The sequence below is a fragment of the Rutidosis leptorrhynchoides genome, chromosome 8 (assembly GCF_046630445.1).
Source record: "Rutidosis leptorrhynchoides isolate AG116_Rl617_1_P2 chromosome 8, CSIRO_AGI_Rlap_v1, whole genome shotgun sequence".
NCBI classification, from domain to species: Eukaryota; Viridiplantae; Streptophyta; class Magnoliopsida; order Asterales; family Asteraceae; genus Rutidosis; species Rutidosis leptorrhynchoides.
Window position 1 is genome coordinate 34,813,694 of NC_092340.1, and position 25,444 is coordinate 34,839,137.

At 35.1% G+C, this 25,444-nt stretch overlaps 2 protein-coding genes across 2 annotated transcripts; both read right to left on the reverse strand.

Annotated features, from left to right (window-relative positions):
- Positions 1–17,917: 17,917 nt before the first annotated feature.
- LOC139862871 (uncharacterized) lies at positions 17,918–19,815 on the reverse strand. The gene is made up of 6 exons (XM_071851502.1): positions 19,666–19,815; positions 19,458–19,544; positions 18,831–18,893; positions 18,602–18,703; positions 18,260–18,509; positions 17,918–18,123 (listed from the first exon to the last, which is right to left on the reverse strand). Exons 1-6 carry the CDS (start codon positions 19,732–19,734, stop codon positions 18,014–18,016), a joined length of 681 nt encoding a protein of 226 aa, XP_071707603.1. The 5' UTR covers positions 19,735–19,815; the 3' UTR covers positions 17,918–18,013.
- A 2,499-nt stretch (positions 19,816–22,314) lies between these two features.
- On the reverse strand, positions 22,315–25,004 carry LOC139861442 (scarecrow-like protein 14). Its single transcript, XM_071849833.1, has 2 exons — positions 22,802–25,004; positions 22,315–22,675 (listed from the first exon to the last, which is right to left on the reverse strand). The coding sequence occupies exon 1, from the start codon at positions 25,002–25,004 to the stop codon at positions 22,890–22,892; it is 2,115 nt and encodes a 704-aa protein (XP_071705934.1). The 3' UTR covers positions 22,315–22,675; positions 22,802–22,889.
- Positions 25,005–25,444: the final 440 nt, after the last annotated feature.

The window sequence follows — 25,444 nt, forward strand, 5'->3', positions numbered from 1 at the left end:
TCTTAATTTTTACCTATATTTTATCGTTGATGTGTCTCGGATGAACTGGACTAAACGCTAACATATCGTATCCTTTCATTCCTCCAAAATAATAAAATCATGTTTTATTTTTCCGTTTGCGTAAAATAAATTATAGGTATCGAGAATTAAGAATATAATGAGTTAATTTAAATGAGATAAAAATAAATAAAAGGTTGAAAGAAACGAGTCATAAAACATAGGTTGTTAAAAAATAATGATTGATTAACGATATATTGATATTGAGTAGTTATTAAATGTAAATAATAAAATAAAGAATAGAAGATGAGATAACCATTGAAGTGATTGATTGCCAGCTTTTTCACATAAGGAGTGTGCCTGTATTAGCTTCCTTTTGAAAAAGTATGTTATTAATGACAGTGATTAACATTCTATACGATAATGAACTCCTCTGTCTCATGAAAAGATATGATGTCCGTATTGAAGGTGGTCCTACATATGAAATTACAAGAACAAACGTGTGTGCTCTGTCTCCTTTCAGTATTATTAATGTATTAAAAAAGATATGGAGGATTTAAAATTATGATACGTATAGTGAAGTACATTATTAAAATACCAACCATTGTCCTCTAATTATGCTGTTTTTGATGTATGAGATAAATAATCGAATTATTCAAATAAACTATCCAGATTTGAAAATCGGACGCTTTAATTTTGTAGATCAGATCGAACAAAAATTGAACTAGTATATCAGTTTTCAGATTAGTTTGACTTACTATGATCGGTACCAAATATTGCAAATACATTGAACCGAATAGTTGTTTACGGTATATGTAATACTCTTGTTTTTTTTTTTTTTTTTTTTTTGAAAGATCAGCAAAAATTTTATTAACTACCGGAATTAGATACAACAGGCAAAGCCAAAGTCCTGGAAAGCTATACAATGATTACAATAAACGAAATAAAACTATAAGCCACGAAAATAGTAGGAAAACACTCAAGCTCCTGAGCGTCACATATGCGTGGGACAACTTGAGAGACAAGCCGAGGAACACGACAAGCCACAGTTGTAGTGACCCGAACTTTTCCATGTTTATATATATTAATTGAGATTGATATTTACATGATTAAATGTTTCCAACATGTTAAGCAATCAAACTTGTTAAGACTTGATTAATTGAAATATGTTTCATATAGACAATTGACCACCCAAGTTGACCGGTGATTCACGAACGTTAAAACTTGTAAAAACTATATGATGACATATATATGGATATATATATATAGTTAACATGATACTATGATAAGTAAAAATATCATTAAGTATATTAACAATGAACTACATATGTAAAAACAAGACTACTAACTTAATGATTTTTAAACGAGACATATATGTAACGATTATCGTTGTAAAGACATTTAATGTATATATATCATATCAAGAGATATTCATACATGATAATATCATGATAATATAATAATTTAAAATCTCATTTGATATTATAAACATTGGGTTAACAACATTTAACAAGATCGTTAACCTAAAGGTTTCAAAACAACACTTACATGTAACGACTAACGATGACTTAACGACTCAGTTAAAATGTATATACATGTAGTGTTTTAATATGTATTTATACACTTTTGAAAGACTTCAATACACTTATCAAAATACTTCTATTTAACAAAAATGCTTACAATTACATCCTCGTTCAGTTTCATCAACAATTCTACTCGTATGCACCCGTATTCGTACTCATACAATACACAGCTTTTAGATGTATGTACTATTGGTATATACACTCCAATGATCAGCTCTTAGCAGCCTATGTGAGTCACCTAACACATGTGGGAACCATCATTTGGCAACTAGCATGAAATATCTCATAAAATTACAAAAATATGAGTAATCATTCATGACTTATTTACATGAAAACAAAATTACATATCCTTTATATCTAATCCATACACCAACGACCAAAAACACCTACAAACACTTTCATTCTTCAATTTTCTTCATCTAATTGATCTCTCTCAAGTTCTATCTTCAAGTTCTAAGTGTTCTTCATATATTCTACAAGTTCTAGTTACATAAAATCAAGAATACTTTCAAGTTTGCTAGCTCACTTCCAATCTTGTAAGGTGATCATCCAACCTCAAGAAATCTTTGTTTCTTACAGTAGGTTATCATTCTAATACAAGGTAATAATCATATTCAAACTTTGGTTCAATTTCTATAACTATAACAATCTTATTTCAAGTGATGATCTTACTTGAACTTGTTTTCGTGTCATGATTCTGCTTCAAGAACTTCGAGCCATCCAAGGATCCGTTGAAGCTAGATCCATTTTTCTCTTTTACAGTAGGTTTATCCAAGGAACTTAAGGTAGTAATGATGTTCATAACATCATTCGATTCATACATATAAAGCTATCTTATTCGAAGGTTTAAACTTGTAATCACTAGAACATAGTTTAGTTAATTCTAAACTTGTTCGCAAACAAAAGTTAATCCTTCTAACTTGACTTTTAAAATCAACCAAACACATGTTCTATATCTATTTGATATGCTAACTTAATGATTTAAAACCTGGAAACACGAAAAACACCGTAAAACCGGATTTACGCCGTCGTAGTAACACCGCGGGCTGTTTTGGGTTAGTTAATTAAAAACTATGATAAACTTTGATTTAAAAGTTGTTATTCTGAGAAAATGATTTTTATTATGAACATGAAACTATATCCAAAAATTATGGTTAAACTCAAAGTGGAAGTATGTTTTCTAAAATGGTCATCTAGACGTCGTTCTTTCGACTGAAATGACTACCTTTACAAAAACGACCTGTAACTTATTTTTCCGACTATAAACCTATACTTTTTCTGTTTAGATTCATAAAATAGAGTTCAATATGAAACCATAGCAATTTGATTCACTCAAAACGGATTTAAAATGAAGAAGTTATGGGTAAAACAAGATTGGATAATTTTTCTCATTTTAGCTACGTGAAAATTGGTAACAAATCTATTCCAACCATAACTTAATCAACTTGTATTGTATATTATGTAATCTTGAGATACCATAGACACGTATACAATGTTTCGACCTATCATGTCGACACATCTATATATATTTCGGAACAACCATAGACACTCTATATGTGAATGTTGGAGTTAGCTATACAGGGTTGAGGTTGATTCCAAAATATATATAGTTTGAGTTGTGATCAATACTGAGATACGTATACACTGGGTCGTGGATTGATTCAAGATAATATTTATCGATTTATTTCTGTACATCTAACTGTGGACAACTAGTTGTAGGTTACTAACGAGGACAGCTGACTTAATAAACTTAAAACATCAAAATATATTAAAAGTGTTGTAAATATATTTTGAACATACTTTGATATATATGTATATATTGTTATAGGTTCGTGAATCAACCAGTGGCCAAGTCTTACTTCCCGACGAAGTAAAAATCTGTGAAAGTGAGTTATAGTCTCACTTTTAAAATCTAATATTTTTGGGATGAGAATGCATGCAGGTTTTATAAATGATTTACAAAATAGACACAAGTACGTGAAACTACATTCTATGGTTGAATTATCGAAATCGAATATGCCCCTTTTTATTAAGTCTGGTAATCTAAGAATTAGGGAACAGACACCCTAATTGAAGCGAATCCTAAAGATAGATCTATTGGGCCTAACAAACCCCATCCAAAGTACCGGATGCTTTAGTACTTCGAAATTTATATCATATCCGAAGGGTGTCCCGGAATGATGGGGATATTCTTATATATGCATCTTGTTAATGTCGGTTACCAGGTGTTCACCATATGAATGATTTTTATCTCTATGTATGAGATGTGTATTGAAATATGAAATCTTGTGGTCTATTATTATGATTTGATATTTATAGGTCAAACCTATAACTCACCAACATTTTTGTTGACGTTTTAAGCATGTTTATTCTCAGGTGATTATTAAGAGCTTCCGCTGTCGCATACTTAAATAAGGACGAGATTTGGAGTCCATGCTTGTATGATATTGTGTAAAAACTGCATTCAAGAAACTTATTTTGTTGTAACATATTTGTATTGTAAACCATTATGTAATGGTCGTGTGTAAACAGGATATTTTAGATTATCATTATTTGATAATCTACGTAAAGCTTTTTAAACCTTTATTGATGAAATAAAGGTTATGGTTTGTTTTAAAATGAATGCAGTCTTTGAAAAACGTCTCATATAGAGGTCAAAACCTCGCAACGAAATCAATTAATATGGAACGTTTTTAATCAATAAGAACGGGACATTTCAGTTGGTATCCGAGCGTTGGTCTTAGAGAACCAGAATTTTGCATTAGTGTGTCTTATCGAGTTTGTTAGGATGCATTAGTGAGTCTGGACTTCGACCGTGTTTACTTGAAAAATGATTGCTTAACAAATTTTGTTGGAAACTATATATTTTTAACATGTGAATATTATGTGATATATTAATCTCTTAACGCGTTTGATATTATGTGATAGATGTCTACCTCTAGAACAAGTTCCATTGACTCACCTAATAATAATGAAGAGTCAAATGTAAATTGGAATGATTCGTGGACTGATTCACAAGTTCCCGAAGAGGAACCGGAAGAAGAGTCGGAACCGGAAGAAGAATCGGAATCGGAAGAAGAATCGGAACCGGGTGAAGAAATAGAACCGGTGGGGGAAATAATAAAACGGTTAAGTAAAAGAAAATCCTCAACCAACCGACCAAGGTTAATTATGGTCAATGGTGTTTCCGCCAAGGAAGCAAAATATTGGGAGGATTACCAATTCTCCGATGAATCGGATTCCGACGAGAATTCCGATGATGTTATAGAAATTACCCCAACTGAATTTAAAAAGGCAAAAGAAAATAATAAGGGAAAGGGCATAAAAATAGAGAAATCTAATTCCAACCCCGATGAACTTTATATGTATCGTCAACCCCCGAAGTCCTTAAGTTGTAACAATGACCCGGGAACCTCTAAACCACCAGGTTTTTCTAAACCAATGTGGAAAACGACGGCTCGTATTAGGGGAACATCATATATCCCTAGAAACTTGGCAAAACGAACCAAAACCGAAGAAGAAGAAACAAGCGAGTCGAAATAAGATAGTTGTATTCGTGTGGTGTAATATATGTAATATAGTGTGCTTATGCTTTATGATATATGTAAAAATTGCTTTTATTAATAAGTATTTTTTTTTATGAATCTAACTCTTGTCTATTTTACAGTATAAAAACACAAAATGGATAGACAACCCAATATTTTAAGAGACATACCCGGAGACATGATTGATGAAATCTTGTCTAGAGTCGGTCAGAATTCTTCTGCACAACTATTTAAGGCGAGATCAGTTTGTAAGACATTCGAAGAACGTTCCAAGAATGCCTTGGTTTATAAAAGGCTTTCGTTCGAAAGATGGGGGATATCACATTGGGAAACCCATAAGTTACGATGTGTTTACTTTGACGCATATATTGCGGGGAACCCAAATGCTATTTTACGCAATGGGTTAAGAAATTATTTTGACTCAATATATCCGAATATTGGACTTCGTGATTTAGAAAAAGCGGCTAACATGCAACATAAAGAAGCATGTTATGCTTACGGATTAGTAATGTTCGCTTCTCACCAAAGTGAGAACAAGAACATCGGGCTACAACTATTAAACAAAACGTTCCCACAAGTTACGGAGTCGGTAATTGGGGTAAGAAATGAGGTTTTTAGATTGTTACGAGACTGTTGGACATTACGTAACCCTCGTCCCTTTGATGACGTTACAACACGCTGTCTTATCAACGGCCATAACAGTTATGTTTCACAAGACCAAGGATGGGAAGTAATCCTAGTAAAACCAGAATGCATGACTTGTTTCTGGACGTATGAATTACGTGTCTTTATTGCCTTTGCTGAACGACTTGTGTACTAGCTAGAATTATCTTCACAACCATCTTGTATCAAATTTATTGTGTGCTATATTTCATGCTATATGTAAAATAAGCGGTATTGTAAGTTTGTAAAATATTGTGTAAAAGTTTGAACGCGAAATATTATTATAATTAGTTTTTCATATAGAATTGTAGTAGTTGAATTGTATATTAGCTACTAAGTATGAACTTAACGGGTAGGTACTACCCGAATTTAAACTTATAAAACGCTAATATGAAGAAAAAGCTTTTATAAATGAGTTCATATTATGCTACAAAATACTATTAACTACTCTTAATATCCTGTATGATTAACTTGTTCCATTGGACTATTTTGAAGGAAATGGCACCGACTACTCGACACACCGTGAATATGAATGAAGAGGAATTCCGTACTTTTCTAGCTTCAAACATAGCCGCAGTACAGGCTGCGCTACATACCAACAATAACCTTGGATCTAGCAGTACAGGAAATCGTGTAGGATGCACCTACAAAGAATTCACTGCCTGCAAACCTTTGGAATTTGATGGAACCGAAGGACCAATCGGATTGAAACGGTGGACCGAGAAGGTTGAATCGGTGTTTGCCATAAGTAAGTGTACTGAAGAGGACAAAGTGAAGTACGCTACGCATACCTTCACAGGTTCTGCGTTAACATGGTGGAATACCTATCTAGAGCAAGTGGGACAAGACGATGCGTACGCACTACCGTGGTCAGCATTCAAGCACTTGATGAACGAGAAGTACCATCCCAGAACCGAGGTCAATAAGCTCAAGACAGAACTTAGAGGGTTACGAACCCAAGGATTTGATATTACCACGTACGAAAGACGATTCACAGAATTGTGCCTATTGTGTCCGAGAGCATTTGAAGATGAGGAAGAGAAGATCGACGCGTTTGTGAAAGGATTACCGGAAAGAATCCAAGAAGATATAAGTTCACACGAGCCCACCTCCATACAACAGGCATGTAGAATGGCTTTCAAACTAGTGAACTAGATTGAAGAAAGAATTAAAGAACAGACTGCTGAAGAGGCCAATGTGAAGCAAGTCAAAAGAAAGTGGGAGGAAAACGGTGATAAGAATCACCAATACAACAACAACAGCAATTACAACAATAATCGCAACAATTATCCCAACAATCGCAACATAAATCGCAACTACAACAAACGACCCAACAACAACAACAACAACAACAACAACAACAGCAACTACAACAATCATCCCAACAACAATAATAATCGCAACAACAACAACAATCAGAAGCAGCTATGCCAAAGGTGTGAAAAGTATCACTCGGGGTTCTGCACCAAATTTTGCAACAAGTGTAAAAGAAATGGTCATAGCGCGGCGAAGTGTGAGGTCTACGGAGCAGGGGTTAATAGAACGAAAGGAACAAATGGTGTCGAAACGAGTAATGGCAGAGCAAGTAGTGTCGGAGCAAGTTATGCCAATGTAGTTTGTTATAAATGTGGAAAACCGGGCCACATTATTAGAAATTGCCCGAATCAGGAGAACACGAATGGACAAGGCCGCGGAAGAGTTTTCAATATTAATGTGGCAGAGGCACAGGAAGACCCGGAGCTTGTTACGGGTACGTTTCTTATTGACAATAAATCTGCTTACGTTTTATTTGATTCGGGTGCGGATAGAAGCTATATGAGTAGAGATTTTTGTGCTAAATTAAGTTGTCCATTGACGCCTTTGAATAGTAAATTTTTACTCGAATTAGCAAATGGTAAATTAATTTCAGAAGATAATATATGTCGGAATCGAGAAATTAAACTGGTTAGCGAAACATTTAAGATTGATTTGATACCATTAGAGTTAGGGAGTTTTGATGTGATAATCGGTATGGACTGGTTGAAAGAAGTGAAAGCAGAGATCGTTTGTTACAAAAATGCAATTCGCATTATACGAGAAAAAGGAAAACCCTTAATGGTGTACGGAGAAAAGGGCAACACGAAGCTACATCTTATTAGTAATTTGAAGGCACAAAAACTAATAAGAAAAGGTTGCTATGATGTTCTAGCACACGTCGAGAAAGTACAAACTGAAGAAAAGAGCATCAATGATGTTCCCATTGTAAAAGAATTTCCCGATGTATTTCCGAAAGAATTACCGGGATTACCCCCACATCGATCCATTGAATTTCAAATAGATCTTGTACCAGGAGCTGCACCAATAGCTCGTGCTCCTTACAGACTCGCACCCAGCGAGATGAAAGAACTGCAAAGCCAATTACAAGAACTTTTAGAGCGTGGTTTCATTCGACCAAGCACATCACCGTGGGGAGCTCCTGTTTTGTTTGTCAAGAAGAAAGATGGTACATTCAGGTTGTGTATCGACTACCGAGAGTTGAACAAACTTACCATCAAGAACCGCTACCCACTACCGAGAATCGACGACTTATTTGATCAACTACAAGGCTCGTCTGTTTATTCAAAGATTGACTTACGTTCCGGGTATCATCAAATGCGGGTGAAAGAAGATGATATTCCAAAGACTGCTTTCAGAACACGTTACGGTCATTACGAGTTTATGGTCATGCCGTTTGGTTTAACTAATGCACCAGCTGTGTTCATGGACCTTATGAACCGAGTGTGTGGACCATACCTTGACAAGTTTGTCATTATTTTCATTGATGACATACTTATTTACTCAAAGAATGACCAAGAACACGGTGAACATTTGAGAAAGGTGTTAGAAGTATTGAGGAAGGAAGAATTGTACGCTAAGTTTTCAAAGTGTGCATTTTGGTTGGAAGAAGTTCAATTCCTCGGTCACATAGTGAACAAAGAAGGTATTAAGGTGGATCCGGCAAAGATAGAAACTGTTGAAAAGTGGGAAACCCCGAAAACTCCGAAACACATACGCCAGTTTTTAGGACTAGCTGGTTACTACAGAAGGTTCATCCAAGACTTTTCCAGAATAGCAAAACCCTTGACTGCATTAATGCATAAAGGGAAGAAATTTGAATGGAATGATGAACAAGAGAAAGCGTTTCAGTTATTGAAGAAAAAGCTAACTACGGCACCTATATTGTCATTGCCTGAAGGGAATGATGATTTTGTGATTTATTGTGACGCATCAAAGCAAGGTCTCGGTTGTGTATTAATGCAACGAACGAAGGTGATTGCTTATGCGTCTAGACAATTGAAGATTCACGAACAAAATTATACGACGCATGATTTGGAATTAGGCGCGGTTGTTTTTGCATTAAAGACTTGGAGGCACTACTTATATGGGGTCAAAAGTATTATATATACCGACCACAAAAGTCTTCAACACATATTTAATCAGAAACAACTGAATATGAGGCAGCGTAGGTGGATTGAATTATTGAATGATTACGACTTTGAGATTCGTTACCACCCGGGGAAGGCAAATGTGGTAGCTGATGCCTTGAGCAGGAAGGACAGAGAACCCATTCGAGTAAAATCTATGAATATAATGATTCATAATAACCTTACTACTCAAATAAAGGAGGCGCAACAAGGAGTTTTAAAAGAGGGAAATCTAAAGGATGAAATACCCAAAGGATCGGAGAAGCATCTTAATATTCGGGAAGATGGAACCCGGTATAGGGCTGAAAGGATTTGGGTACCAAAATTTGGAGATATGAGAGAAATGGTACTTAGATAAGCTCATAAAACCAGATACTCAATACATCCTGGAACGGGGAAGATGTACAAGGATCTCAAGAAACATTTTTGGTGGCCGGGTATGAAAGCCGATGTTGCTAAATACGTAGGAGAATGTTTGACGTGTTCTAAGGTCAAAGCTGAGCATCAGAAACCATCAGGTCTACTTCAACAACCCGAAATCCCAGAATGGAAATGGGAAAACATTACCATGGATTTCATCACTAAATTGCCAAGGACTGCAAGTGGTTTTGATACTATTTGGGTAATAGTTGATCGTCTCACCAAATCAGCACACTTCCTGCCAATAAAAGAAGATGACAAGATGGAGAAGTTAGCACGACTGTATTTGAAGGAAGTCGTCTCCAGACATGGAATACCAATCTCTATTATCTCTGATAGGGATGGCAGATTTATTTCAAGATTCTGGCAGACATTACAGCAAGCATTAGGAACTCGTCTAGACATGAGTACTGCCTATCATCCACAAACTGATGGGCAGAGCGAAAGGACGATACAAACGCTTGAAGACATGCTACGAGCATGTGTTATTGATTTCGGAAACAGTTGGGATCGACACCTACCGTTAGCAGAATTTTCCTACAACAACAGTTATCATTCTAGTATTGAGATGGCACCGTTTGAGGCACTTTACGGTAGAAAGTGCAGGTCTCCGATTTGTGGGAATGAAGTGGGGGATAGACAGATTACGGGTCCGGAGATAATACAAGAAACTACCGAGAAAATCATCCAAATTCAACAACGGTTGAAAACCGCCCAAAGTCGACAAAAGAGCTACGCTGACATTAAAAGAAAAGATATAGAATTTGAAATTGGAGAGATGGTCATGCTCAAAGTTGCACCTTGGAAAGGCGTTGTTCGATTTGGTAAACGAGGGAAATTAAATCCAAGGTATATTGGACCATTCAAGATTATTGATCGTGTCGGACCAGTAGCTTACCGACTTGAGTTACCTCAACAACTCGCGGCTGTACATAACACTTTCCACGTCTCGAATTTGAAGAAATGTTTTGCTAAAGAAGATCTCACTATTCCATTAGATGAAATCCAAATCAATGAAAAACTTCAATTCATCGAAGAACCCGTCGAAATAATGGATCGTGAGGTTAAAAGACTTAAGCAAAACAAGATACCAATTGTTAAGGTTCGATGGAATGCTCGTAGAGGACCCGAGTTCACCTGGGAGCGTGAAGATCAGATGAAGAAGAAATACCCGCATCTATTTCCAGAAGATTCGTCAACACCTTCAACAGCTTAAAATTTCGGGACGAAATTTATTTAACGGGTAGGTACTGTAATGACCCGAACTTTTCCATGTTTATATATATTAATTGAGATTGATATTTACATGATTAAATGTTTCCAACATGTTAAGCAATCAAACTTGTTAAGACTTGATTAATTGAAATATGTTTCATATAGACAATTGACCACCCAAGTTGACCGGTGATTCACGAACGTTAAAACTTGTAAAAACTATATGATGACATATATATGGATATATATATAGTTAACATGATACTATGATAAGTAAAAATATCATTAATTATATTAACAATGAACTACATATGTAAAAACAAGACTACTAACTTAATGATTTTTAAACGAGACATATATGTAACGATTATCGTTGTAAAGACATTTAATGTATATATATCATATCAAGAGATATTCATACATGATAATATAATAATTTAAAATCTCATTTGATATTATAAACATTGGGTTAACAACATTTAACAAGATCGTTAACCTAAAGGTTTCAAAACAACACTTACATGTAACGACTAACGATGACTTAACGACTCAGTTAAAATGTATATACATGTAGTGTTTTAATATGTATTTATACACTTTTGAAAGACTTCAATACACTTATCAAAATACTTCTACTTAACAAAAATGCTTACAATTACATCCTCGTTCAGTTTCATCAACAATTCTACTCGTATGCACCCGTATTCGTACTCGTACAATACACAGCTTTTAGATGTATGTACTATTGGTATATACACTCCAATGATCAGCTCTTAGTAGCCCATGTGAGTCACCTAACACATGTGGGAACCATCATTTGGCAACTAGCATGAAATATCTCATAAAATTACAAAAATATGAGTAATCATTCATGACTTATTTACATGAAAACAAAATTACATATCCTTTATATCTAATCCATACACCAACGACCAAAAACACCTACAAACACTTTCATTCTTCAATTTTCTTCATCTAATTGATCTCTCTCAAGTTCTATCTTCAAGTTCTAAGTGTTCTTCATATATTCTACAAGTTCTAGTTACATAAAATCAAGAATACTTTCAAGTTTGCTAGCTCACTTCCAATCTTGTAAGGTGATCATCCAACCTCAAGAAATCTTTGTTTCTTACAGTAGGTTATCATTCTAATACAAGGTAATAATCATATTCAAACTTTGGTTCAATTTCTATAACTATAACAATCTTATTTCAAGTGATGATCTTACTTGAACTTGTTTTCGTGTCATGATTCTGCTTCAAGAACTTTGAGCCATCCAAGGATCCGTTGAAGCTAGATCCATTTTTCTATTTTACAGTAGGTTTATCCAAGGAACTTAAGGTAGTAATGATGTTCATAACATCATTCGATTCATACATATAAAGCTATCTTATTCGAAGGTTTAAACTTGTAATCACTAGAACATAGTTTAGTTAATTCTAAACTTGTTCACAAACAAAAGTTAATCCTTCTAACTTGACTTTTAAAATCAACCAAACACATGTTCTATATCTATTTTATATGCTAACTTAATGATTTAAAACCTGGAAACACGAAAAACACCGTAAAACCGGATTTACGCCGTCGTAGTAACACCGCGGGCTGTTTTGGGTTAGTTAATTAAAAACTATGATAAACTTTGATTTAAAAGTTGTTATTCTGAGAAAATTATTTTTATTATGAACATGAAACTATATCCAAAAATTATGGTTAAACTCAAAGTGGAAGTATGTTTTCTAAAATGGTCATCTAGACGTCGTTCTTTCGACTGAAATGACTACCTTTACAAAAACGACCTGTAACTTATTTTTTCGACTATAAACCTATACTTTTTCTGTTAAGATTCATAAAATAGAGTTCAATATGAAACCATAGCAATTTGATTCACTCAAAACGGATTTAAAATGAAGAAGTTATGGGTAAAACAAGATTGGATAATTTTTCTCATTTTAGCTACGTGAAAATTGGTAACAAATCTATTCCAACCATAACTTAATCAACTTGTATTGTATATTATGTAATCTTGAGATACCATAGACACGTATACAATGTTTCGACCTATCATGTCGACACATCTATATATATTTCGGAACAACCATAGACACTCTATATGTGAATGTTGGAGTTAGCTATACAGGGTTGAGGTTGATTCCAAAATATATATAGTTTGAGTTGTGATCAATACTGAGATACGTATACACTGGTTCGTGGATTGATTCAAGATAATATTTATCGATTTATTTCTGTACATCTAACTGTGGACAACTAGTTGTAGGTTACTAACGAGGACAGCTGACTTAATAAACTTAAAACATCAAAATATATTAAAAGTGTTGTAAATATATTTTGAACATACTTTGATATATATGTATATATTGTTATAGGTTCGTGAATCAACCAGTGGCCAAGTCTTACTTCCCGACGAAGTAAAAATCTGTGAAAGTGAGTTATAGTCCCACTTTTAAAATCTAATATTTTTGGGATGAGAATACATGCAGGTTTTATAAATGATTTACAAAATATACACAAGTACGTGAAACTACATTCTATGGTTGAATTATCGAAATCGAATATGCCCCTTTTTATTAAGTCTGGTAATCTAAGAATTAGGGAACAGACACCCTAATTGACGCGAATCCTAAAGATAGATCTATTGGGCCTAACAAACCCCATCCAAAGTACCGGATGCTTTAGTACTTCGAAATTTATATCATATCCGAAGGGTGTCCCGGAATGATGGGGATATTCTTATATATGCATCTTGTTAATGTCGGTTACCAGGTGTTCACCATATGAATGATTTTTATCTCTATGTATGGGATGTGTATTGAAATATGAAATCTTGTGGTCTATTATTATGATTTGATATTTATAGGTTAAACCTATAACTCACCAACATTTTTGTTGACGTTTTAAGCATGTTTATTCTCAGGTGATTATTAAGAGCTTCCGCTGTCGCATACTTAAATAAGGACGAGATTTGGAGTCCATGCTTGTATGATATTGTGTAAAAACTGCATTCAAGAAACTTATTTTGTTGTAACATATTTGTATTGTAAACCATTATGTAATGGTCGTGTGTAAACAGGATATTTTAGATTATCATTATTTGATAATCTACGTAAAGCTTTTTAAACCTTTATTGATGAAATAAAGGTTATGGTTTGTTTTAAAATGAATGCAGTCTTTGAAAAACGTCTCATATAGAGGTCAAAACCTCGCAACGAAATCAATTAATATGGAACGTTTTTAATCAATAAGAACGGGACATTTCAACAGTACCGAAAAATACGATGACAAAGCGGCTCTAGCGTTACTCACTTAGCCCAATACACATGCTATCACAAGAGAGGAGTGAAAAAAACCTACCATTAGCCTATACCATCTTTAGGATTCGGATTAACATCAAAAGAAGACGGGTTGGAGATCCATGACTGCCAGTCGAGAGATATGGTTTTGCCTCGACAATTTATCCATTCAAAGCATTTAGCTTGGATATCCGCGAAGATTTTGGGGATGCAATGGGAGATGGACCCGAAAACACGATCATTACGATTTTTCCAAATAAAGTAGCAAGTGACCCAAACAATAGCTTGCCAAATTTTGGATCCCGTTTTGGTTTTCATGTAAGGTGAAGAAGCCTTCGAGATATCAAGTATGTGCGTGATGTGGAGATTATCAACATTCCACCATTTTCTAATTCTTTCCCAAATTTCAGAGGCAACTTTACATTCAATAAGAGCATGTTGAGAGGTTTCAATAGCGTCATCACAAATTGGACACCTAGTGGAGTGAAGGTCGATTCCTTTGTTATCGAGCTCGAATCTAACAGGAATTTTGTTTTGCTTTGCACGCCAGATAAAAATACCTACTTTTTGAGGGACAAGAGGGTTTACTAGCGTTGCATCGTGGCAAGGTTTGTTCGCAATTGAGTGATCAGTTAATATTTCGATCAGAGAGCTTGTAGAAAAGGTACCATTTGGATTCAAGTTCCAGATCCATCTATCTGAGTCGGCGTTAGGACGAGGGAGATCAGCGAGGTCAGCGAGTAGATTAGCAAGTTCACTAGACGCCCTCCATTTGGGCTCAGAGGCCCAGTTCCATAAAAACGTAGGGCTGTTTTCGGCCCAGGTATTTCAGTAGAGGACGGGTAGGTATTTGGAATTTTAATGCCCGATGACCTTTCATTATTTTCATCCTCGTTTGTACCATCAGGAGATTTGGGAATATTTTCATAGTTTCCAACACTCTCACTATCTTCAAGGATTATTGTGGTATCGATGTTATCATTAATTATGTTGCCGTTGGATTTACGCTTTCCAAAGTCGCTGTTACTCCCAAAGTTGAAAGATGACGTGGCATAATGTTTCAATTTGGTCCCTTCGCCGGAATAATTCAAGTGATCTTTCACCGGCAGTTCTTCATCGTTATCGGAATCTGATGGTGGCTCCTCATCGTTGTCGGATTTGCTATTTTCATCCGAAATTGAATCAGTATCCTTATGTTCTTCTATTTCTAATTCAACTATGCAATTGGAGTCTTCAATGATTTGAACATAAAATACTTTGCCTTTGATGGTGACTTCTGCAGTTGTGTTGAGCAATTCATGACCCCTTAGCTTAACTAAAACCTTGCCAATAACCAAGTTTTGGTTGCCATTGAAGTCGCAGTTCTGGAAATCATAAACAGGACCGTACCATTCGGCGATTCGCTTAAAATTGTGCTCATTCCAGCACGAAACGGGCACCCCTTTAATACAAATCCAGGTGAGTCTTGCTGATGGGAAGCAGGGGTCTGTTATTTTTCTAACATTTTTAAGCCACTTTTTGACAATATGAACTTCGGAGTTGATTATGTTGTTCACTGTGTCTTTGTTGTCAAAAGACAGGCATAAATCTAGGCCACCCACATATTTTATGTTAAAGTTCGTGAGACCTTCGGCTGAGCAAAGTGTCGGGAATTGCTCGATGAGATCGATATCTTTGATTTCTCCGATTATGCTGTGCTCCAGGGCTTTGATGTTCGAGTCATCTTCTTCAAGGTTGATCCGTCGTGTGATGTTCTTGTTTTTTTGAGGTATGTCCTTCAGTACCTCGTTATAAGGTCGATCATTGTTGTTTGCAGGGTTGGTTTCGGAGTTTAGATTAGGGGTGTGAGGTTGTTTAGGGTCAGAGTGCATCATATGTTGGTAATTGTTGACGTTTGCAGGCCTCTCATGAACTGGACGGTTTGGGGTTCTATCTTTTTTTTCATGTGCTCTATAAACCCTTAGCCAATTTCCCCCAAGGTAGATGGTGTTTAATCTACTGAGGAGGTAATTGATATCCTGGATTCCCAAGAATCTCACGAACCCAAACTTTTTGCCATTTTTGAGTAGCTTGTTGGGAGGGATGTATACATCATTAACCTTGCCATACCTTTTGAAGAAAGAAAGTAATTCGATTTCGGACCACTTTTCAGGATAGTTAAAAAACATTATAGAAATTTCAGTATGCTCAGTGGTGTTATAGCCGTGAATGGGAATGTTATTTGGGAAGGTTGCATGAGAGTTTTTGGGTTGTTTGTTGTATTGTGTGTAAGACTTTGGTTGGTTTGCATTACCATATTTGTTGATAAGCTTTCTTATTTGGTCAAGGTGTGAGTTGTTTTTTTGTTTGCGAGTGACCGTGGTCCAACCCTCTTCATTGTCTTCATGAACGGAATGATTTTTGTTTTTGTTTACAGGCACCCATCTTTTTGTTGTTACCGGAGTGAAAGGAGAGGTAGGGATAGAGAAATACATAATGGAGGTGGATTGGTTGAGTATAATGGTTTTATGTTTGAACGAAAACAGAAGGCGATTGAGAGTGGAGAAAAAAGTTTAATTGATCGGAGAATGTTTACAAGAAAAGCGTTTAGTTGGTCGGAAAGTGCTTGCCGGAGAGATTCATGTTGAGAGAGAAAAGTTATATATAAAGATTTTCCCTTTAACTTGGGGCAATCACCTTTTCTCTTCTTTTAGAAAAATACAAACATGTTGTGTATGTAATACTCTTGTTTATTTTAAAAATATAAATATAAATAAATATTGTATTATTATACATTTTTTTGACGAAGAAAACAAGCAATATAACATAGTGTTATAACTCATGCGGTAGTGATCCGACTTTCTTAGCGAAAAGTCAGGAGTTCGACTCCCGTGGGGTGCAACATTTCGGACAAGGTTGCCCCTTCACCCTTGAATTCCACCCAAGGTGCCTTTCGCACATCGCGTTGAGAGAGCGTTGGGGTTTCACTGCTCATGCCCTCGGATTGGACCGGATTTCCTGCTGGGCAGGAGTTGCAGATGATGAACGCGTGAGTGGTTAAGTTCCCCTGGGTGATTCCGTAGTGATGTTCAAAAAAATTAAAAGGATCTTTCATCAAAAACATGAAAAAAAAACCAACAAAAGGATACAAACACACCCGCCACGCCACCCCGGCTCGCAGCTAGAAAACTACAACAACAAAGAGAACTAAAATATGTATGAGCGAGCCCAAAAAACACAAAACAAGCTTAACAAACGATCGAAAACAAGCATAGAAAATCATCCTAAAGAAAAATACAAAACCAAACAATCAGGCATACAAAGGCAGCACTAAATAAAGGAATCAATCCCAACCTACACCAGGCAAACAATCAAACCACAACACTTAGCAGAAAAGAATAATAACACAAACAACACAAGGAAACTGAAAACCAAACATGCTCAAATAACACCCAATTTCTCTGAGGATAGGGAAACCTTCTTATTCAACTTTCGTGGTTTTAGAAGCTTTCCACGAACTTGTTTGAACCGTACCGATTTACCGGCACGGTTGGAAAATTTGAACACCTTGGTTGGTTTCAGAGATGACGCCTTGTTTGACACCAAACCAATAACTTTGCAAAAAACTAATCATTCTCAATACCAAGTCCATGATCAACTCTATAACCCGAGTGATCTAAGCGCAATAAATTTATATTATATCTATCTCTTATTGAATTGTTAGACAACAAACTGAAGTAAGATTAAAGAAAATAATTGCTTACAAATGTTACATATGATCATCACTATCACTATTTTACAGTAAAAAAAAAAATTACTTTATGTAGAGTGTTGAAACTTAACCTGATTACTAAGTGTAATTAATGCAAATCCTGGCAAATCAAATAAATCTCCCTGGAGTTTGATCTTGTAGCTTTAGGCCTCAACCATGATGACTTCTTAAATAAAGGCTTGCAGATCTTGATCAAATCTACAACCACCATACATTCAACATTAACAAACATTCAAACACGATATAATTTTTTTTTAACTTACGTATAACACCATAACAGAGTGCGTTATGTTTTAAACGTCTAGGAAAATATAAAATTTTCTTTTCGGGCTACCTTTAGTATCCTCGCTTTCTAGAAGCTTGACAATAAGGTGTCCTCCAGTTTTAAGTACACCGGTATCATTTTCTTTGTCAGGTTGATTTTCTATTTGACCGTCTTCTAAAGGGTAATTGGGTAATTTTGCTGTACCAAGCGCTAAATCAAGTGCCCGCATCCCTAACTCCATGGATAAAGCTGCATCTTTTGTTGTGATACCGGAAACAAGCGGACACATATCTGATAACAGAACCGAAAACCCTTTTCCCTAACAAAATTCAGCATACAAATTACAATGAAACTACTAAGTTGGGATCGTGTAAACTGATCTATGGATTTTATTTATGAAAATAATAATACCTGAGGGGAGAGGTTTAAAACTTGATGTTTAGGGAGGTTCATGACATCAGCACAAACAGTTGAAACCCTCGAATCACAGTGAGTTGAAGGAACTTTCACCTTCTGTTGTTTACATATAATATACAGTAATACGGTAATACCCCATAAAACGAGGTCGCATTACTCATCAATAAAAAATGTACGGGAGATTATATACATCAAATATAAGAGATGTAAACGATAAAATCACCTTAAGATCGATGCCAACAACCACCCCGCCACTTTTCAATGGACCAAGACTTTGACAAGCTACCTGATTTTTCAAGAAACAAACTAATCCAGTTATAACAGCAAGTCTTTTGCATACGAATACAGGGTAGAACGTATACGTCAAATAAAGAAACGTTAGTTGAAATACATGAATTAATAGTGTGTCGGATGAAGGTGAAACAGGCTTATAGTATACCATAGTTTATAGCCAGCAATGAAAACACGTCCATTACAGACAAGAGACAACAAGACGTTTCATGAGGGCCTGCTCTTGCTCGGGTCACCTCCCCAACCACCAAGACCAATTGATCTAATGCGACTTGGTTAACGTAATTTAGATTCTAAAATTTCTATTATCACATGCTTTATCACAAAGCCTACAATCCCTCGCGACTAATTTTAGGATCAGAGTAACGTCCGAGGAATTGTTCATGTGATGTTACCAACTATATTTTGCTTCAATCGGTTCAAATAGTTCCACCTAATGACCTAAATGAGACGAAACATATAGTTAAAGTTAAATGTTCATTTTAAACAAATCTTTCACATAGTTAACACTCCATAGTTTTATGTATCAAATTTTCCTAAAACAATAATAATAAGGAACCTGAAGCCAAGCACCAGGAGCACAACCAAGGTCAAGAACAGAAGAACCAGGTGTTATCAATTTGTGTTGTTTCTGAATCTGAAGAAGCTGATACATAATATATAACATACTCTCGTTAATTAATATCGATTTTAATTTAATATTTCTTGTAATGTAATTGTAATCAATAACATTATACATTGATAGATATTACTCCGTATTAAAATACCTTGAAGGCAGAACGGGCAACATAACCAAGACGCTGAGCTTCTCTGTAGAAGAAATCTGCTGTGCTCATTTTCAATTCATTATTTAGCAAATCATAATAATCGATCGTTTAATTAATCGCAGAAAATCATAAACCCTTTCTTCAACCCTAAAATTGTTAACTAATCCTCTGCATTTGTTTTTGTTATTGTGAGGTTTGGGGAGGCTTTCAAAAATGGGCCTTTACTGGATCAGCTAATATAATCTTTGGGCCGCATGTTTTGGTAAGGAAGACGATAGGTATCATTTGATTAGTTTAGATTTACTATATATGATTAAATTCAAATAACTAACTATAAATTTAAAATTACTTTAATCTAAAATAAAAAAAGATTACATTATCATAACTAAATTAAATTGATTAATATATTTTTCAGAATCTTGAGAATCGTCGAAATCATTAGAAAGTTCCAACTTAGGTTATTTCGAACAAGGTAAGTCGATATAAGATTCTACACGTTGGTGCTATTTCTTGTAGTAATTTATTAAACAAATCAGATTAATTAAGAACATGATGTTGTTGTTTGAACATTCGGTCCATAGTAAACGTGTCACATTCACAAATCATGTGAGGCCACACATTATAGTATGATTGTTGGGCGTCAAATCATCTAGAGATGAGATATAAAAAAATGAGTTATACAGTGAATTGTAGCAAGTTGAGTGAAAAATGAGAGTACACTATATATAAATTCGCCACTAGTTTTTTAAGAACTAAAATTATTTCTTTTATTTTCAAAACATTAAAGAAATCAACCATTGTTATCCGAAATGCATGAAAATAAGGGGGTCAAGAGCAGAATTTCTAAAGAGGCCGAGGACATGACCCGTGCCATTGGCGCCCTCAAGAAAGTAGCAAGGGCGGTGTGAGGAAATTTGTTGTTGGGAGTGGTCTTAATATTTGTTGAGTATATTGAAATTAAATTAATATTAATTAATTAATACTTGTAATAATGAAGTTGTTTTTTTTAACGGTAATTTTGACATTGAATACTTTCATTTGTCACTCATACACACGTTCGAGCGGAAACCTGAACTATTAACCAGAAGACATCGAACCACAATTTATATGGCATGTGAAGATGTTAAATAGTCATTAGTAAACGGTCGTCCCTTGTTTCGTTGTTTATTACTCCGTTTATTATATGACACAAATAGACTTCTAGATCAATGACATTTTAAAAATATATCTAACTACTAAGATCACTTTTTATGACACGTTTAAAAAAAATTAAAGCCCACTTTTGACACGTTTATTAAATATGTTTTTTTTTTTATTTATTATTTTAACTTTTGGAACCACAAAATTTTATTACTCAACCCCTTAGCAAGCAACTAAGGAGCAACAACCAACAACTTACAATGGATTTATCATCCAATCCAATCGTACCAAGACGGCAAGAGATATTACATCGACTTCTATTATTTAACCAATTAAACGAAAAATTACATATAGAATCAAGAGTACTTTTCTTCATCGGCCGAGGTTGAAAAATGACACTATTACGAAATCTCCAAACGTGCCACATGATTTAAGTGAAAACTTTCACATTACATTACATTTGTTGCTGTCATTTTCGAGTGTGACTATATCTTTGAAGATTGACTTGATTGAGGGATCTACTAGGTTGTAAAATTCTCACTAGTATACTGACTAGTTCGCAACTAGTCTGGATTTCTAAATGGTCCAACTAGTCCGCAACTAGTATTCTCGATTTGGCCGATTCATTAACTCAAAGTTGTAAAAAAATTAATTTAGTAGGTCCAAGTCTGATCATTAGTTCAGAATCAAATTTAATCGGTAAAACTAGGTTAATTACAAAAAAAAAAAAAAAAAAAAAAAAAAAAAAAAAAAAAAAAGTCAGAGTTGATTAATTTGCATCTAGTCCCCATCTCCAACTTGGTCAATAGTCCTTAACAGAGTCTCCACCAACTATTTCCAACTAGCGACAATTAGAACATTGTGTATTAAGTCTACGCCCAATGACGAAGCTTGTCGAGGAATAGGAGCCAAATAAAAAAAAAAAAAAAAAAAAAAAAATTATTATTATTATTTATTTTATTTTTTTGAAAAGGGATTACTAGTTTTTGACAAGGGGTTGTAATTCGCTTCTTTATGCTTCAAAAGGCTTAAAAAGCATGTAACTGCAGACATGTTCAACTGAACCTAGACACAAATAGCATGACAATAAAATCATACAACAATTTCTCCTTTAAAATATACAATTATTATAAATATATCATCGGAGATTATATTATATTTTAGTCTATAAAATAATAGATATTGTTTGTCAAAACTCGAAATGGAATCTCATAACAATAATATACTAACATGACCAATGGTATCTTTGATTTGCAGACATGTTCAACTGAACCTATATGTTGTAATCAATGACATTTACAAACTGCATGAATCACCCCCATGTGATACTATTATTATTAAATTTTATTTATATCCATTTGTGAATACTACTGTAAGAAGTTTCCATGCACCACATTCACTGTTCCTGATTTCATATGCTTACCTCACCTGTTTACTTAAAAATAAAACATGGAGGCACATAAGGTGATATGTGCAATTTCTTCTCCAATATTTTTTTAATTACTATAAATAAATATAAAAAAGATATTGGATGAATGGAGTTCAGCTACATTGTATTTCATTAAACACAAATAGCAACCTTACAATACCGAGCCTACGTTACTCTATTATATCAAATGACCTCACTAACCTACAAGACCTGTACGAAAAACAGCCATTAATCTCATGAACAAATAGTTCCTAATTTAACAAACCTAGGTATCAATTTAATATGAGAAATCGACAACGAAAAAAATGTGTCATACATACCCTATACACTACAATGGCTGTCCTTGAGGCACAAACACGGATGCTTCATTTGTCGAAGTTCCAACAAATTCAGTATCGCCAGTAGGACACTCAGGATCAGCCGACGTCCTTCTTACTTACCCTGTTCGTCAAGCATAGTATCAAAACATATAATCATTATCACTTATATAACATGTCACACAATCTGAATTGAATTCAAATAAATAATAAAAGCAAATTAAAACAGATAAACAAATGATAAGAGTACCATATTTCTAAACTCATAACTTCTTGACAAATTCAAACGCACAATGTAGAAGGAATCCATGACCCGCCCAAACGAGCATATGTTTACACTAAGCAGGCTTCCAAGAAGACAATGCAGTTATAATGCGTCCTTTCCACCCTTGCAGCATCCAATGACCATCTTCATCGATCCCAAAATCATCATGATAACATGATTTTGCTCTCTCTTTAGCCATTTTCAAGATTTCTTGATTAAGTGGGACCTGGCGAAATCCAGCCCTTAAATTACGAACCTGCCATTGTTTGTACGTTTCAGGTCTCTCAATCCTTTCAGCACCTTCACAAGCAATGACATTCATTGCTTCTCGTCCCCATAAATGTTTTTCAAGCAGCAGCCTATCTGGACTCTCACGTGTTATATTTGCCTCAATCATATCAAACATAGATGAGAAGTAAAACAAAGCTTCCCTAAACCTAGTGATAAAGAACGGTGCATTGTAGGACCCATTAACAACACCTTGTATGAACATATGGGGCTCCATTTTCCTAATAAGGGTTAAAACTTTATTCCTTGGACTATCCACCACGACCGTTTCATCAAGCAAGTATCTAAACCTATACGCACAATTCACGATCAACGTTTCATCACTATCAAGCTCAAGGTCCTTTAATGTAATCGTTTCCCACTTTTGAGCTATGGCTTTAAACTTAAACGGAACACCGAAAGTTTCAGCATAATTTGCTAAACGATAACCCGTCTCTTCAACTCTTTGAGACGGTTTAAAACCAGGGCAAGGATAGTCAATACCAGTGATTCGAAGTTCTGGTGGGCCACCGGGCCTTTTCGAGAGACGTTGAATGAAACAAGGCCATTGGAAGCCGTAAAGAATACCAAAATCTACTATATGTAACTTCTTCTTGTTCTGGGCAGTATGCAAAATAGTCTTGTTAGAGACAAAATTTGAAATTTTCATAAACGGGCAGCAACTAAGATACAAATGGTAAGCTTTCAGTACATCCACAGCCGATATAGGCTTAGAAAGAAGCGCTTTGTATATTTCAGTACCCGAACCAGCCATTCGGGCTTCAAGCCCAGCCGAAAAGTAATGGGCCACTCGTTGCATTCCGTCACCTGTAGGTGAAGAATGTTCCCGTATCTGTTTCAGCATATCGTGCGCACTCCTTTGGTCATTAGCTGCAACCGCTTGTGCACAAAGGCTCAACATTGTTCTCAAATCCACAACATCATTTTTTACACCTTTTTTACCACGCCCTTTACCCGTTTTAGCCTTCGGTTGTACTCTACTTACACCATTAGGAACAAAATTACCTTGAGGTAGATTTTTTCCACCGGCACAAAGCAACACGTCATCAAACATCTTCGACCTCACAGTTGGCTCTATGTAAACCGCAGACTGTTTACAAATCCTCCCATCTTCTACAGAATCTACGGAATAAGGATTCTTCTTCCCTCTAGATTCTTCTAGAACAAAATTATTTTCATGTTTCTTCTCAGACTTAACAACCACCGTATTAGCCTCGTTAAACCTAAGTTGGTCCGATATACCTGATTCTCCTATGCCTTTTTGAAACTGGTTTGCAGGTACACTTTGAATACTCACAGGTGAATCAGCAAAACAATCTATAACACAACTATTACTACTCGAAGAGTAATAAGATGACTGAGATCTGGACTGTGAGACAGAGACGCTTGGTACGATTAACGTATCGTAATCAGTAACATCACAATTAAGATTTGTACCGTTTCCAAATGTGTTACAATCAAAATAATTGTAATTCCCTGCAGTATTCTCATCATTATCATTCAAAGGTACAGTAGGATGTGAGCCACAATAAGGAGGCTCATTTACCATAAGAGCGTCATAAAACGATTTTTCTGCAGCTTGTAGAGCAGCAGACTCATGAAGAATGCAAGTTTTTTCCTCAATATCTTCTTCCATTAACATCTGATTTATGTACTTAAAAACTACATCACTAAGATCTAAATCTTCATGATTTGAGCTAGTTGATGGACTAACTGTTTTAAGGCTCGAATCGGGTAACTCTGGAGTACGAGTTATCGCATTTCGATCTACAAACGTTTCGTTTAAATTCATGGCTTTAAGAAACTTTGGATCTGATAAAGGCGGTGGAGATTCATTAAATTTTACAGCATTCATATTCAATACGCCATAATCCAGCTTCCATCTCCCATCCATGACCATCTATCTACATAAAAATAAATAAAAATAAAAAGGTTTGAAAAAATGGTGTACATCTAATTTCGACAACATTCAAATCAATAATTACGTGCTCTGAATACAGATAAGTATCTATTTTACATATAATAGACTGCTAACAGAATTTATACATGATTGGAAGCAATTGAAACGTAATTAGGTATCCTAATTAGGCTATTTAGCAGTAGTTTAAAAAATTACACGCAGTCAAGTAGTAGATATGAAGTATGAACACAGTTGACAACAATAAAAAGGAAACTTCTAACAAATTCAAGTCAATAAGTAACAATAAAAGAGCTGAGTGGTAGTCTGCAAAAGCAAGTATAAATATTCCATAAACAGTAATTATTGTTGAATATAATCATCATTCATTATATATATATATATATAATTAGATGTGAAGATAGATAAGTTGGAAAGGAAGG

Excerpts from the sequence above, each read along its gene's own strand:
- LOC139861442 (XM_071849833.1), bottom strand. The coding sequence starts at position 25,004 with ATGGTCATGGATGGGAGATGGAAGCTGGATTATGGCGTATTGAATATG.
- LOC139862871 (XM_071851502.1), bottom strand. The coding sequence starts at position 19,734 with ATGAGCACAGCAGATTTCTTCTACAGAGAAGCTCAGCGTCTTGGTTAT. Across the intron at positions 18,894-19,457 it reads CTCCTGGTGCTTGGCTTCAG|GTAGCTTGTCAAAGTCTTGG; the intron begins GTTCCTTATTAT and ends TTGAAAAATCAG. Across the intron at positions 18,704-18,830 it reads TTGTTGGCATCGATCTTAAG|AAGGTGAAAGTTCCTTCAAC; the intron begins GTGATTTTATCG and ends TGTAAACAACAG.